Source organism: Callospermophilus lateralis, chromosome 15 (genome assembly GCF_048772815.1).
Source record: "Callospermophilus lateralis isolate mCalLat2 chromosome 15, mCalLat2.hap1, whole genome shotgun sequence".
Classification (NCBI taxonomy): Eukaryota; Metazoa; Chordata; class Mammalia; order Rodentia; family Sciuridae; genus Callospermophilus; species Callospermophilus lateralis.
In genome coordinates this window covers 56,773,940-56,790,918 of record NC_135319.1, presented here as the reverse complement: position 1 = coordinate 56,790,918, position 16,979 = coordinate 56,773,940, and the positions used below count along the sequence as shown (strand labels likewise).

Below are 16,979 nucleotides of genomic sequence, written 5' to 3'. Positions count from 1 at the left end.
TGCTTTTTTATAAAAGGGAAAAAAATCCCTTCACTAGAATAGGCTTGTAACATCTCTATACAAACACAGGAGTGTGCAGTCACTTATCTACCCAAATTCCATGTTGGGTTTTTAGAAGTTGAAATGGGCACCCCAGGAGCCTGTGTGTACACTGTCTTATTTGTTATATAAACTAATCAGATGACTGATAAACAATACAATCCAAGAGCAATATCACAAAACACATCACTAAAGTATACTAAAATAAGGTTATTTACTTAAAAATGATACATAGGACATAATCTGAAAATAGAACAAAGCAATTAATGGTAAACTTAAGGCACCTTTTAAACCAGATGCTGTACAAAATACATTTAGTGTGTTACATATCAAACATGAATCTATATTTTTGGTGTTTTACAATTGCATAATAAAACTGCTTTTTTTAAACCCTTTTTTCAATGCCTATGTACAGTTTCCTAATTAAGCTATAATGATATTTTCATTTTATACAACATATACTACATTTTAGTTTTTAAGTGGGAAAGGACAAAGGTCACTAAAAGAGCTTAAATAATTCTATTGAAAGCGGAGCAGAGAGCACAAGCTTAAATTACAGTATACTTAATCCTTTGCAAAAGCCACATTCACGTATTGTCTTCATGGGATAATCCTTCCATGTGGATTCATATGCTGCTGCTCTAGATTTAAATTGGTTCTTAGGAACGTATTTCCTCTCTGCAGTTTCCATTGTGACTCTCCTAACAATACTGAGGCAAGATTTTGAACTGCTACACTGCCACTTTAACATCTGACCCAATCAATATGATATTACCACTTTTAAACAGTACAAGGACTACAACAATTTCTTTTATAAATCAACATTTCTATTGAAATTATTTTAGAAGTTTAAAAACATTTCAAAACAATATATATGAAAAGAAATGTGTTTTAATTAATGTCAAATGTGACCTTGGGACAACTCAGAAATGCATGTGTCTTTAAAAACTGTATTATATTTTTGTTCTAAAGAGAAAAAAGCATCTGAAAAAAAAAAGTATTGAATATTTGTTAGAGTGCATACATAAAAACATGGCACATTCTAGGAAAACATTTTACAAAAAAATAAAAGTCACTTTCTAAATTTAGAAGCACTTCTGGACATTGGGAAGGCAACCTAACATGTTGATTAAGATCTCTTTTGTGAAAATAATTCCAGAGAAATCAGATTTAAACTTTATATTTCCAAAACTTGTTCAATAAGAAAGAACAGTAGGGCTGGGATGTAGCTCAGTAGTAGAGCACTTGCCTAGCACATAAAGGTCTTGGGTTTGGGGGCTAGGGTTGTGGCTCAGTGGCAGAGCGCTTGCCTCGAACACGTGAGGCACTGGGTTGGATCCTCAGCACCACAAAAAAATAAACAAACAAAATAATGATATCTTGCCTATGTATAACTAAAACAAAATTTAAAAAAAAAAAAAAAAAAGGCCTTGGGTTTGATCTCCAATGCTGCCAAAAAAGAAAAAAAAAAAAGTTTAGAATAAACAAACTGAAGTAATTGTTTTTTTGGTGGGGGCAGGCACTACATTGGGGATTTAACCCAGGGCCTCACACATATTAAACAAGTGCTCTACCACTAAGCCATACCCTCAATCCTGAAGGAATCTTAATATGCTTTTAATGCTATTGAATAGAAGCACAAAGAGAATTCATGAGAAGAATTTTCTTTGAGGGTTAACTTTTGCTTTTTATATTCTGGTAGTTTTGATTTTTGAAGTTTTTTATGTTTTAATTATTTAAAGGAATAACTGTGTAAAGCCACATATTTTTTTGAATGCTAAATTATAAGTGGGGCCAAATAATGGCTTCCAGCATTTTACAAATTATTAACTATGGTACTATATAATACTTCTTACTAGTATTTAAATATTTCATTTAGTGCATGAACTTCAAACTTAAAAGTAAAAGGATGAAAGAAGAAAATAAGTTTCATGAAAGGTTTTTAGATTTTAGGATTGTAAATATGGCAGCATTTGCTTTTTGGGGGTGGGGGGAGGGGTTATGGGGGATTGAACTCAGGGGCACTCAACCACTAAGCCACATCCCCAGCCCAATTTTGTATTTTCTTTAGAGACAGGGTCTCACCAAATTGCTTACTGCCTTGCCCTTGTTGAGGCTGGCTTTCAACTCAAGATCTTCCTGTCTCAGCCTCCCAAACTGCTGGTATTACAGGTGTGCACCATAATGCCTGGCTAGCATCTGCTTTTTAACAAACATGTTATACTAGAAAATGTTTTATTGACCATGTTTCTAAGGTTAATTCTTGATACCACTTTTACTAGATCGAGTTTGTTTTAAAAAAATCTTTACAGTGGCTACATCCACTTTTTTTTTTTTTGCAGGGGAGTGGGGGTGGGTACTGTGATTGAACTCAAGGGCCCTTAACCACTGAGCCACATCCCCAGCCCTTTCTATTTTGAGACATGGCCTCATTAAGTTGCTTAGGGCCTTGATAAATTGCTTAGGCTGACTTTAAACTTGGCAATCCTCCTGCCTCAGCCTCTGGAGTCACTGGGATTATAGTCATGCACCAACCGTGCCCAGCTACACACACCATTTAAAAAACATTTCTAAGAATAAAGTTTGCCCTTCTATACATATTCTCTTCATTATTAAGATGCTAAATAATTTTTAAGATTGACAGTTATCAAAGCAAAAATAAATCATGGTTAACTTGGACTACGTAAATTAAGTTTTTCTTACTTATCTCCAATCACATGGTAATCCTGATTAAAATATCTGTATTTCTCAGTGTATGGATGGGAAACACATTCTGAAAAAGCAAGTACTGGGGTAATATCAATATGCAAATTTATTTCTTAATGAACCTTCAAACTTTTTGTTAAATGAAACTTATCCATCTAATGTGTGTTAGACAATATATTAATTTTAGCTTCAGATGACAGTCAAGTTTTTGGTGACAGGTGGGTACATGCTCTGGTTTTCCCCCTTTTAAGCTTTTTTTCTTCTTTCTAAAAATTTTTTAAAAGTTTGAACTTTTTCACTATGTTGTGACACAATCACTTTATTTCATGTTCCATTCAAAGTAATTTGTTTTACTTGATGCTCTCATGAGTTGGCCATTTAGGAGATTAATATTTAAAAGATACTATAGAAACATAATGTGTTTAAGTAAATCAGTATTCCTCGAGATAACAAAGCCTCTATAAAATATCTATCATTTTATTGAATTGAATAACAGCTATACAGTGTAGATGAGGGTACTAAATACTCAGTTTTTGCCTTACTCTTCATTGTCTTCACAAATTTGGGACTATAAACTGTAAAACCAAATATAGCAAATGATTAAATCTATGTCAAAAACATACTTAAGAATCATTGATAAACTTATGTTAGCTCTGACATAAATTCCTAATTATAGCATCCTTTTATAAAGGAAAACTCAGATGGGCATTATCTTAATGAAGTTTTGCTTGAAGTTAATGAAGTCCAGGATTTAATGTTACTTTGGATACATTAATTCTGAAAAAACTCAAATGAAGTTGTACTTTAGAACATTTTTTCCTTTAAGGATGTGAGGTACATGTGAGCTGGTTTCTGTAGTGTGAATGTATGTACATATATAAAATATGATTGTAAAAGAGCAGGTGTTTTGCAAATAAAGCACATTACACACAAAATATAAATAACTTCCCTTTTAAAAGTTACTGAGAATAAAGAATACAGAACATGATTATAGGCACTTACATTGCTATCAAATGCAATAATTCACTTCAATAAGAAGTGTTTATAAGCATGGTTCATGGCATTAGAAGCTACAACTTTGGATAGAATGCTTCTCATGACAAAATAATTACCAAAAAAAAAAAAAAAAAGATGGTGGTAGAAGGAAAATAGTCCAAATTTACAAACACTTTTAAACTTCTTTTGGCTTTCATAGCAATTATATGGTAAAAGATATAGTTGGCGGGAAGCTACCTTAATTGCAAGGTAAATGGCTTTTATGAAATTGGCGAATCCTGGTCAGATATTGCATTTTTAAAGCACAAAACCACCAGCCACCAACATCTTCCTGTGCATTTATAAATTATTTTCTTCTAATTCAAATGGCAGCAGAGGAATACTGGTGTATGTGTGCACATGCACACACACACACACCGTCATCCAGGAAAGCATGATGCACTATCATGAACTAAGCAGAATTCCAAAGAGATCACAATCTATAGGCTGTTTTACAAAGGTAGGATACAAACAAATTTAATTTTCTCAGGTAGAAGGCAAAAGTGTGTATTTCTCCATCTCTGCTGAACTCATTTAGCTTCTAAGGCTTTCACAGAAAGCACCATTTTATGAACAGGCAATTCAGTACCCAGAGTTTGACTGGAGACTTATTCATCAGGACTGAAGTTTTGATGTAGTTCATAAAAATCCAATAAAAAAAAGAAGGCATCAAAAACCACATTTAAAACAAAGCTGTCCACATGTAAAGAATGAAGTGTTTAGAAGTTTCCAGCTTGTCGTCAACAAGAGTACTGAAAGGTTTAATGTTAGCAGCCTGTGAAGGTGTGGTGAGGAAAGAGTCTGAGAACCAAGTCAACATCCTTATTCCATGCTAATTCCACCTGTTCTTGGGAGAACATAGTTCTTGCAGTCCAGAATTTCTCCTCAGGGTGGTTTAACTGTCAAATCTTTACATCTTGGGATTCCACCATCTTCGCAAGTGTCTTCTTGATTCTCAATGCTGTAAGTCTGGAAGCTGGATTGTGGGCCCAGCATTCTGACATCAGCTTCAAAACTGCTCGTAGACACTGAAAAGTAAATAGTACATAATGAGCAGAAATCATCTTTGGGAATATTCATCTAGAACTTCTTCAGGGGGTGAGCTCCACTTACTTCATCACTGTTCCATCGGTTAGACACAATTGGCCGCAAACGTTTGACACATACAACCTCACGCATATCTTCATAGGATGGGTCACTGGGTACCATGTTATAATATGGCAATTGGTACTCCTCTACTATCCCTGTTGGGAGAGAGAAAACATAGCAGCCATAAAAATGGTGGCGAACAAAATACATCGATTTATGCAGCCCACTGAGCTGTGACTTAAATGGATTCCTACATAAAGAAGAAAAGAAATATTGACTGGTGTGTTCACTTTTAGTAGCAAATGCATAATTTTCTCTTATTTATGTCCCATTATTTCCTCTACCTCAACCAGAAACCCCATCACAATTTTGACAGTCTATCAACAAAGGGTCTACTAATATATTCCCTAGCGGAGTAAAAGAAAAAAAAAATCATTCACTTACCCTGAAAACTTTTAATCTCAATCTAAGTATCTTCTACTTACCCAACTATTCCTTATAATGATGAATGCAGTTGTTGTTATTGTTGTTATTATTATTATTTTGCAGGATAAAGACTCACCATGATGCGCAAAGAGTGTAAAGCAACAAGTCTGAGACTGTTCTCCTTAGAAAGGCCCAACTACAAGGTTGGCCCTTGGCTAGTGTCTGGGAACCTGAATGAAAAACAGTTCCCTACAAAGATGGAAACATCCCTAAACTGACATGTGTCTCCCTGTTCCCATATGGTTTGTATAAATAATTTGGTGTGTGCTGAACACCTGTGTTCAGAATTCTGGAGTCTGGAATTGGTACCTGCCAGGTAAAAGATCCTCATATGACTAGAATCCAATACAATCTATTTGTGTTGAGTGTCTAATGAGCTTCTCTAGATTATATTGCTTCAAACACTTCACAATTTACTCTCCATTAGGACAGGACTTTTGGAAGTTTTGCCTATTTCTCTCAGAATTTTGCCTGAAGCACATTCTCCTTTTGCTGATTTTGATCCATATCCTTTCAGTATAATAAATCTGAGCAATGAGGACAACTACATGCTTAGTTCTGTGGGTCCTTCCACAGGAAATGTGAGTGGTCCTGGGAACTCCTGACATATGTATGAAGTTACCATTACATAACTGGAACGTTTAATTAAAAAAAAAAAATCAAAGAATCAGAAACACATTAGTCAAACTCTCACCTCCTGTGATACAACGACGAGCCATTTCCCAAATGATCAGGCCAAAGCTATAGATGTCAGCCATTATATAGGGCTGGAAATGGTTTTTATTCAGGCTTTCATCTAGCACTTCTGGAGCCATATAACGTTTGGTTCCCACTCTGGTATTCAAGGGTACGTCAACTTCATTTGTATCACTGCAACAGGAGAAAGACAACATCTAGGTTGAGAGCCAAGAACAAAACTGTTTATCTTATGTTATAGTTATATTTTATAAGGGTTCTCTTTCTAAAATAAATATACATGCGTACATATATGTGTAAATGTACATATATATATATGTACATATTGTGTGTGTGTGTGTATTCGTTTCCTTATCAGAAATCCTTGGGGCTAGAAATAAAATTTAGCATCTTCAGAATTTAGAAAATACGCCCTTATTAAATATGTTATATATTATAGTAGGGTGTGCACTGCTCCTTAACATCATTACTATGTCTGCAGTGAAACACTAGTCTGACTACTCTCACTAAACTGAATGAAGGCCAAAAATAACCTTATATCAGGTTCAAGTCAGGTTTTGTCACCAAAACAGTTTGGTGCCTCTCTAAGAAAGAGAATAACTCTTAATATAAGAAAAAGTAAGACAGGCTTGGTAGCTCATGCCTATAATCCTAGCAGCTTGAGAGGCTGAGACAGGAGGATTGCAAGATCAAATCCAGCCTCAGCAATGACAAGGTGATAACTCAATGACACCCTGACTCTAAATAAAATACAAATTGGGTTGGGGATGTGGCTCAATGGTTGAGTGCTTCCAAGTTCAATCCCTAGTACCAGCCCCCACCCCGGAAAAAAAAGTGGTAGATAATTATATTTACAAAGAAGTGAATATGAGAATGAATCATCTGCTTTTGCCACTCTCACATGGTAAATTCAGCATTCAAGACACAGGATTATATTGTTTCGGTGAAATTAGTTGTTATGAGTAATGTCTACATTAACATATTAACAATCAGTAATAAATGATTTATTAGTTTTTAATTGAGATTTTTTTAAAAATATATTTTTTTAGTTATTAATGGACCTTTATTTTATTTATTTATATGTGGTTCTGAGAATTAAACCCAGTGCCTCTTACATGCTAGGCAGACGCTCTACTACTGAGCTACAACCCCAGCCCAAGATTAAATTTTAAAGTTGAAGACATCACTGCTTTATTGTTTATGCCCTTAGGTCTAGCAGGTTCTAGCAATTATTCTCAAGCAGAAATAAATATGACACATTGTATTTTCTCATGTAGAATTGAAGAAACATTTAAGCCAACAAACACTACATCAATTTAGAATACTACAATGCCCAGGGAAGAAGATCTAGGCGGTTCTTACAGTTGTTTCATAAACTAAAACTTTGGGCTGTGACTGTGGCTGAGCGGTAGCGCACTTGCCTGGCATGTATGAGGCACTGGGTTTGATTCTCAGCACCACATGAAATAAATAAAGGACTATCAACAACTAAAAAAAAATTTAAATTTAAAAAATAATAAAAAAAATAAACTAGAACTTTCATTTATGGCCTGATATGAATTGTGAAATGTAAAACAACTGCTATATTCTGGAGTTATAACATTAAAATGGCTTCAATGATTTTCTAAAAATTTTATAATTCTATATTATTAAAAACTGAGATATCAAGTGATAATGGAGAACCAGCATGCTTATCTTTCCCCACTTACAGAAAGATATAAACTGAGGCATGATTTCTGAAGGGATAATATGCAATATATCATAATTTAATATATATATAAACTGTCTCTTTTTTAAAAAATTATTTGTTCAAACTCTTTGTCTCAATAGTCCTTCTCTAGGAGTCCATCATGAAGAAACACCTGTAGAAGTACTCAAGAATACAGTATCTATATGAATAAAATACAATAACGTTAAGACTTAAAAAATAAATAAATAAATGGGAGGCGATCTTAATGTCCCTTAGTTGGAGCACAGAAAAATGTACATCCATATTACTGAACACTATAAATTTATCAAAAAGAATGGGGTAAATATAAATAAACTGAAACAGAAAGATATCTATTATAATAAAAAGCAGGAAATCAAGAATTATGTATAATTTTTACAAATAGATTAACCAAAATTTTAAACTATATATTTATAGACCTAATTAATGAATATTTACACATTTTTAGAATTCCACTGCATTGAACACAAACAAGCAGGTATCTTTTAGAAATTAAAATAATTTCAAAACAGTGGAACAAAGAACCACCTACCTGTTGAATTTAACAGCAAGGCCCAGGTCAGCAATGCAGCAACTTCCATTTTTCTTGATGAGGATATTTTTGCTCTTTAGGTCTCGATGAGCAATTGCAGGCTTTCCTTGGGTGCCATAAATTTCTGTGTGGAGGTGGCACAGACCACAGGCAGCTGAATAAGCCAACTTGAGCAGGGCTCTGGTGTCTAGTGTAGCACATTTCAGGAAGTCATAGAGAGATCCATTTTCATGATAATCAGTAATCAAATAGAGTTGAGTCCAGGAACCTGTGCCTTTAATATCTGCTGCTATAAAACCTGTCCAATTAATGAGTTTAAAAATGTAGTTATAATTAGAGAAGGCTGGGAGGAATCACGAATACTCATTCAGGATACTGAGAATAACTTACATTATCATGTATAGATAGTAATATTAATTTGATTTGCCTGCCAAAATTCTTGAATGTATTACCAAAAATTTTATTTCTGTCACTATACATATAACTAGACTTCTGCAATAAATTTACAATAATCCTAACAATAATCATGAAAGTAATAGTAATATGACTAGGGAAAAAACATGATTCTCTAGTGGAAAAGGCTTTCAATTTCAAATTCAAAAGCAGACACTTTAATAAAGTGCATAATGTTTAACCAAGAGTTAGCTCCTAACTAAATCAGCTCACTCAACTAGCCCATCAATGCCTCATCTATTTTTTCAGTCTGGCTCACTGACTACTGATCCACAGTACTGTCAACTTACCTTGTCCTTTCTCTTCGTCTCTCCCTTAAGATTGGTGAGTACTCTTCTGAGTTGAATAATGTTGCCCCCAAATTCACCTAGAATCTATAAACGTGACCTATTTGGAAATAGTGTCTTTGTAGATGGGGCAACAAGATTAGGGTGGGCTCTAATTCACTGACTGGTATCCTATAAAATGGAAATGCAGATACTGGCATACAGGGAAGAAGACCACATCATGAGAGGAGTAGAGATTGAAGCATTGTCTATAAGGCAAGGAATAGCACACATTGCTGGCAACCACCTACAGCCAGGAAGGAGCAAGAGAGATCTCATAGAGCCTTCAGAGGGAGAATGACCATGGCAACAACTGATTTTCAACTTCTAGCCTCTGAAGCTCTGAGAAAACAAAATTCTGTTGTTTTACACCACCCAATTCATGACAATTTGTTATAGCAGCAACAGGAAAAAAAATATAAGTGCTTGTTATATGCCTGACAATGTGCTATATTCACTCTCGAGGGATAGAGAAAAAAGAAATCTCAGGAAATCTAGATATAGCTAAGCACTCTACTGATTAGATCATACCTAGATTTTTTTGCTACTGCATACATGAGGTAGGAAGAGGAACAGTACTAAGCACAGAACATAAAATGAAGCTTCACATTAGGTTACTGGGCTTATAAAAAGTAAAAGGAAGAAACAGTTAAAGTTACCCTAGAAAACTGCTTAAGCTGCTTATAAAAGACTTGGTTTTCATTTGAGTAAGTCCAATAAACTAGAATTACTGTCTACCTGAAACTCATTGCTATTTATTCAGCTGGGAAGCAAATAAAGTGCATGGTTAGGACTGTTGTATTTAAACTGTGTACTCTACTGGGCTTCCTTTAGCCAAATGCACATACCACACGGCAGGTTTCTACCTGTATTCCATACCCTTGTCAGATGTGGAACAGACTAAAATCAAATCACACTCACCAAGTATATTTTCATGGCGCATTAGCACAGTTTGGTAAATTTCTGTTTCTCGAAACCAGCTGGCTTCTTCAGTTGTAAAAAACACTTTGACTGCCACTTTTTCACCACGCCATTTACCCATCCACACTTCTCCATACCGGCCTTTACCAACTTGCCGAACCATCTGAATCTGTTTGGCAATAGTTCTCTGAACCTTCACAGAAAAAAGTAAAAAGGTTTTGCGTTCTTAAAAATAACCCATTTAAACTGACAAAGGGATAAGATACTCCATCAAAAAGCTAGGTATATCTAACCAACCAATTCCAGTGTTAAAACTTATACTGTATTTAAAAGAAGAAACACTGTACAATGTACTCTGAAATCATTAACAAATTAGTCAATGGGATAATTGTGCCCAGAAGTGGTCACACTTGAGTAGTCACTTTCCTTAAGGACTCAGGCTTTGGCTACATGACTTGCTTTGGGCAACAGAATAGCAAATGTGCTATAAGAAAAGGCTTGATAAATGTTTACATATAGGAGCTTGTCCTTTCTAGGTGTTTTTGGAAGCCCTCTTTACAACAGATAGCATCATGTGAACTGCCAGTCCTATGCATAAGCTACACCACCCAGCTTCAGCTGATCAAGTCTAGAAAATAAATGGCCCAGCAGAACCACAGATTCTTGAGAAATAATAAATGCTTTTTTGTGTGTTTGTTTTTCTGTGGTGCTGGGGATTGAACCCAGGGCCTTGTGCATATGAGACAAACACCCTACCAACTCAGCTATATCCCTAGCCCATATTTGTGGTTTTAAGCCACTAAGTTTTGTGGTCATTTATTATGTAGCAAATTGAATAAATCTCTTCACCTTGGTCTCTAAGGTGCAATATAGTCTGGCCCAGCCCCAGCATTCACTATGAACACTTAACATGCACTCCTTTTACTTGTTTATTTCAACTTTTAGAATTCACTCGTTTATTCTCGTCTCAAGCTCTTGCTGTATATCCAATTCCCTTAGAGTGCTGTCTGTCTAGCTTTAACAACTTTATAGCACATGGATACTTCTCAATTACTGTGCTTATCACAATTACAATCTTATTCACATACATCTTTGCTTGAATTACACTCCCTGCTCACAGAATATAGGTATTTATTTGGGATAATATCTGAAGTACAATAAGTACTTTACCTTTCATTTTCAGAAGCATTAGTGATTATTTTAAATTTAAAAGGACGCTATGTTCCAGGTTAGAAGTGCATCTAAAATGAACTAGGACTAAAGTTTGCATAAATCTAATCTGGCTTACTTTATGCATCATTTATTACTGAATCCTTTTGTAATATTTTTTAAAAGTCAGGAATATTGAGGTATAATTTATATCCAATAAAATTAATTTTTTGAGAACAGTACAATAAGTTTTGAAAAATGCATGCAGTCATGCAATCACCAATATCACATTCAAGATAAAGAACATTTCTATCGCCTACAAAATTTCCCACTTAAGTTTAATCCCCTCCCCAAGTCTTTGACACCAGATTTGTTTTCTGTCCCTACAGTTTTACTTTTTCTAGAATACCATGTAAACAGAAACATATAATATGTAGCCTTTTGTGTCTGGCTTTTTAAAAAATATTTTTAAAGTTGTATATGGACATAATTCCTTTACTTATTTTTATGTAGTGCTGAGGATAGAACCCAGTGCCTCACATGTACTAGGCAAGTGCTCTACCACTGAACTACAACTCCAGCTCCTGGCTTCTTTCATTTAGCATATAATCCTTTTGAAACTGATCCATGTTGTTTGTGTATTAGGAGTTTAATGGGTAATATTCTGTTGTATTAGGAGTTTGATGAGTAATATTCTGTTGTATAAACGATCCACAATTTGTTTATCCATTTACCAACTGATGCACTTCTGGGCTGTTCCTAATTTATGTCTGTTATGAATAGCTGCTATGACAAAATTAACATTCAAGTCTTTGTAGATATGTTTTTATATTTATTTCTTAGGTAAAACAGCAGAAGAACTGCTTCAATATCAAGAAATTATATGCTTAACTTTCCGGTCAACTGGCAAACTGGTTTTCAAACTAGCTATACCATTTTGCATTCCAATTCATGATGTATGAAATTTGTAGCTGATCTATATATCTTTGTTGGTACTTAATAATGTCAGTCTTAGTCATTAAGGTGAATGTAGTAGTACTTCATTGTTTAATCAGCACATCCCTAATGTTACAGAGCACCTTTTCATGTACTTATCTGCTATTCTTTTATCGTATTTGAAGCAGTACCAGTTCAAATCTTTTGTTCATTTAAAAAAATTGGACTGGGCAAGACGGTGCAGTGGTAATCCCAGCCCTTGGAGGCTCAGGAAGAGGACTGCAAGTTTGAGTTAACTCTGGGCAACTTAGTCAAACCTTGTCTCTAAATAAAAGATGAAAAGAGCTGAGGATGGGCTGGAGTTGTAGCTCAGTGGTAGAACACTTACGTTTTGCCAGGCACGTGTGAGGCACTGGGTCTAATGCTCAGTCTCACATAAAAATAAATAAGAATAAAGGTATTCTATCTATCTACAACTAAAATAAATAAATAAATAAAAGTAAAAATAAAAAAAAAATTAAAATTAAAAAAGATTAAAGTGAAGGTGGGCTAAGGATGTAGTTCCATAGCAGAGTATCCATGAGCTGTATCTCCAGCACTTTTGATACTATTTTAAATATTCATTTTAAATTTTAATTTCCAGTTGTTTGTTGCTAGTGTGTATATAAAGTCATAATATTTATAGAATAACTATATTCTGCAACTTGATAAACTCACTTATTGGTTATAGTAGCTTTACTGTCCCATGTTTTGGGATCTTTTACATAAACAATCAAGACTGCATATGAAGATAGTTTATTTTTCACCTTCCTAATACAGATTTCCTTAGCCAAATTTTTAAACAGGATATCAATGTATTTACTTTCAACAAATGCAATTAACCAATTAAAAACTAATCTGGATATTTAGTGTTTTATAAGGGTGCTCTCCTATTCTCTTTCGTTTACCCTACTAGATTTCCTTTTGCTCATCCATTAATTTATATTTGATTGGTTCTTTCTACCTACCCATAAAGGTGAAGTTCCCTGTCGTCTATTTATACATGCACAACACATGATTTTTTAAAAAGAATTCATTATGCATTGCCTCCCCTTAACCATCCCTCCACTCTGTCCAGCCCTTTTATTTTTTGGTTTCAAACTTGTGACCTTCCTGCCTCAATGTCCTGAGTTGCTGGGATTATAGGCACACACCACCATACCTAGTGCTTACTATGAAACTTTAACCTACCAATAATGGTAATCCAGATCCACTACCAGAACTCTGTGACTGATCAATAAGGTCTTTTAATGATTCTCCCACTGGAATAAATGCTTCATCCTGTTCCAAATCGCGATTGTAACGACGTCTGCTTGAGATGCCCTTGCAATAATGTCTTTTAAAAGAGAAGAAAAGTATATATTAAAATTCTATAACTATATAATTCTGAGCTAAGAAAAATCTCAATATTTTTCACACTGCCATCATTCCTTCAGACAGAATCATATTCAATCAATATTATCACAGAAATATTAATCCTCTGTTACAATATACCTATAGAAGGCGTTTAAGATGTGCAATGTTGTGTGTTGGTTAAAATGGAGAGATGTTCACATTATACAGACAAGAGAAAAATAAATAAAAGATCAAAAAAGCAGATAAAGTGTCATTCCACTGGCCAAAAAGTTTTAAATATATGCTTTTAATATTTTTTATTCTGAGATAGGATCTCAATAAGTTGCTGAGATTATAAAACTGGACCACCACGCCTAGCTTAAATCATTCTGAAAATGTGTACAGTTTTCTCTCAGTCTGCGACAGCCAAGGCATTCCATTTACGGTGTTTTAATGTTAGTTTTAAATTTTAATGTAGTCAAATTAACCAACCAACCTTCTCTTTTTTGAGATATGATTTTGGGTTTAAAATAACCTCCCCCTGCAAAAAAACAAACAAACAAAACAAAAAACAAAAAAGCTTTCCCAGCCCTAATGTCATAAATCATCTCCCAAGGTTTTAAAATTCTGATTTTCTCATCAGGTTATTTTATCCACTTGGAATTTATAATGTGTAATGGAAATTAGGCACAAATCAAGTTAGATTTATATTCTGTGTGGACAGTCCAATTTATTTAACAATTTTTATTATTTTTAAAAACTATATGGGTAATCAACTCAAACGGATTAAAATTCAAAAGGCATTACAAAGATGTACAGTGAAAAATCTTCCCTCCCACTCCTATCCCTTAGTCATCAAATTCACTTTCCTGAAAGCAAACCATTTCTAGTTTCCAGTGTAACCTAAAGACCACTTATGCATATTCAAATCAAAATTTATATTTTAATTTTCATTTCCTCTGCTTTTCTTTTACTTCCAGAAGTGGCAATATACCATACACACTGTTCTGCATCTTGCCTTTTCACTTGGCAACGTATCTAGGATATCATTCCACATTAGTACATAAACAGCCTCCTGGTTTCTTGAATGGCTAGATAATATTCCACTATATGGCATTAACTACTCCCTTACTGATAACACTTAGATTGTTTCTAGTCTCGTTATATATAAGTGTGAAATGAAACAATTTTCTGGTATATCTATATATGCAGTACAACTTCAGAGAAGTTAACACTGAATTTGTAATTCTAATGGAAAGTGCTACTGGCCTTCTTAAAGGTTGCAGTTTTAATCCCTTTATTATCATATGAAAGCCTGTTTTCCCTATTCTTTTATCCATAACCTTTTTGAAGTTAGTTTTAAACTTCATCAAATTTTGTATTTCTAGAACTTGCAATGCTTAATTCTATCGAAGTCTCATGTTCACTGATTTTAGAATGTTTTATAGTCCTTTTCTTTCTTCCCCTGATACTGATGATTGAACCCAGGGGTGCCCTACCACTGAGCTACATTCCCAGCCCTTTTTATTTTTTTAAATTTTGAGACAGGATCCTGCTAAGTGACCCAGGTTGTCCTCAAACTTGTAATCCTCCTGCCTCAGCCTCCTGAACCATGGGATTACAGGCATGTGCCTCCATGCCCTGCTTGATGTCATATAGTTTTTTGCGGCTTAGAAATAAAATGGCACTTCCCTGTCTCCTTTCCTCCTCTCACCCACTTTAGGACCACAGATTTTAACTTCTTGAAGCCTATTTGTTTAATATTTGCCTCATCATTTCTAAATGACATGACTATATTGGTATTTTTAGTTCTCATCTTAGGTATTAACTATTGACCTCACATAGTGGAGTGAATATTTAACTCATTATGAACATTTAACTCATCGTTTACATCCCCATAAGCCTTTACAAAGCAGAAACACTTGCCATCCTCACACTCCCCCAACACAATTTTAACATTATTTATTCAGATCAATATTCCAGTTTACCTTATGACTAAGTTACATACTATTCACATACAGGTCTTGTTGTATACCCAAACCCCTACATTAAGCACAATGAAAACTATAGTACATTACTAAGGAAATGTGAAACCTGTGATGCATTGCAGGAACTCACCCAAGCACTAAAGAAAACACAAAACCCCACCCTGCCTACTAACTGTCTAAGAGAAGATGTATGTCTATTCTCAAGTGTGTGTGTACATGAGTATTTTTTTTAAGACAGGATCTCATTATACTGCCCAGGCTTGTCTCAAACTCATGGGCTTAGGGATCCTCCTGCCTCAGTCTCCTGAGTAGCTGAAACTTTTTTTTCTTTCTTTGGTACCAGGGATTGAACTAAGGGGCACTTAACCATTGAGCCACATCCCTAGCCTTATTTTGTATTTTACTTAGAGACAGGTTCTCACTGAGTTGCCTAGTGCCATGCCATTGCTGAGGCTGGCTTTGAACTCGCGATCCTCCTGTCTCAGCCTCCTGAACCACTGGGATTACAGGTCTGGGCCACCTGCCCAGCCTGAGTATCTGAAACTCACAGAGGTGTGACACCATACCTGGCATGTGTAATTTTATTTCAGTCTGTTCTAAATGTGATAAACCAACTTTCATTCAAAGTTAAAAATGCAAGGAAGAGTATCTCTCAGTCAAGAGGGGAGGCAGTCAGTACAACTACATGACTCACATGATGGAACTATTAAGACAGGGACTTTAAAGTAACCATGATTAAAATAATGAAATGCCTGTTAAAGGTAAGAAACATGAATAAAAAGACAAAGAATTTCAGCAGAGAAATGGGTTCAAATAAAAATATAAACATGTTTATCGGAGTATGATATGCAACAATGAATCTCACTATTATGTATAATTATAATACACCCAATAAAAATTTTAAAAAAGCAAAGCATAGTATCAGAGATGAAGCATTCCTTTGATGGGTTCATTGGTAGACTGGAAACAGTTGAGGGGAGGGGGGGAATCAGTAAACTTGAAAATAGGTAAATAGAAATTACTTGAAGTAAAATACAAAGAGAAAAAACTAATGACAATTGAAAAATGAAAGAGTTGTGAGGCAACATCAAATAATCTAAAACATGTATAACTGCAATTTCAAAAGAAGAGACAGACATCAAACCATAAATTCAAAAAAATGCTTCATGATACTTAAAGCATATTAAATAAACTCTCAAAATTACCACACACACCTAAACATATTCTGTTCAAATTGTACAAAACCAAAGATAAAATCTTAAAGGAGGCCATAAAAAAATGTACATACAATAGATCAAAGGTAAGAAATTTGTCATAAATTATGCAATGACAATGAAGTGACACCTCTGAGAGGAAGAAACAAAAAGCCAACCCAAAATTCTCTACCCAACAAAAGGCGAGAGAATTTGTGACTAGCACACCTGTACTGTAAGAAGTTAAGTTAAAGGAAGCTTCCAGGCAAGAATAAATGGATATCAGGTGACAACCATGGCACTCAGGCATGGCAGAAGTGGCACTGG

At 34.7% G+C, this 16,979-nt stretch overlaps 1 protein-coding gene across 3 annotated transcripts in view; it reads right to left on the bottom strand.

Moving 5' to 3' along the window:
- Window positions 1–229: 229 nt before the first annotated feature.
- Window positions 230–16,979, bottom strand: part of Bmpr1a (bone morphogenetic protein receptor type 1A) — a 133,576-nt gene continuing 116,826 nt past the window's right edge. For all 3 annotated transcript variants that reach the window (XM_076835296.1, XM_076835294.1, XM_076835295.1), the window contains 6 exons: window positions 13,328–13,472; window positions 10,013–10,205; window positions 8,313–8,610; window positions 6,050–6,225; window positions 4,894–5,024; window positions 230–4,808 (listed from right to left, as the gene is read on the bottom strand). In XM_076835296.1, the coding sequence (XP_076691411.1) occupies window positions 4,683–4,808; window positions 4,894–5,024; window positions 6,050–6,225; window positions 8,313–8,610; window positions 10,013–10,205; window positions 13,328–13,472 (1,069 nt within the window). In that variant the 3' untranslated portion in view covers window positions 230–4,682. The remainder of the gene's footprint in view (window positions 4,809–4,893; window positions 5,025–6,049; window positions 6,226–8,312; window positions 8,611–10,012; window positions 10,206–13,327; window positions 13,473–16,979) is intronic.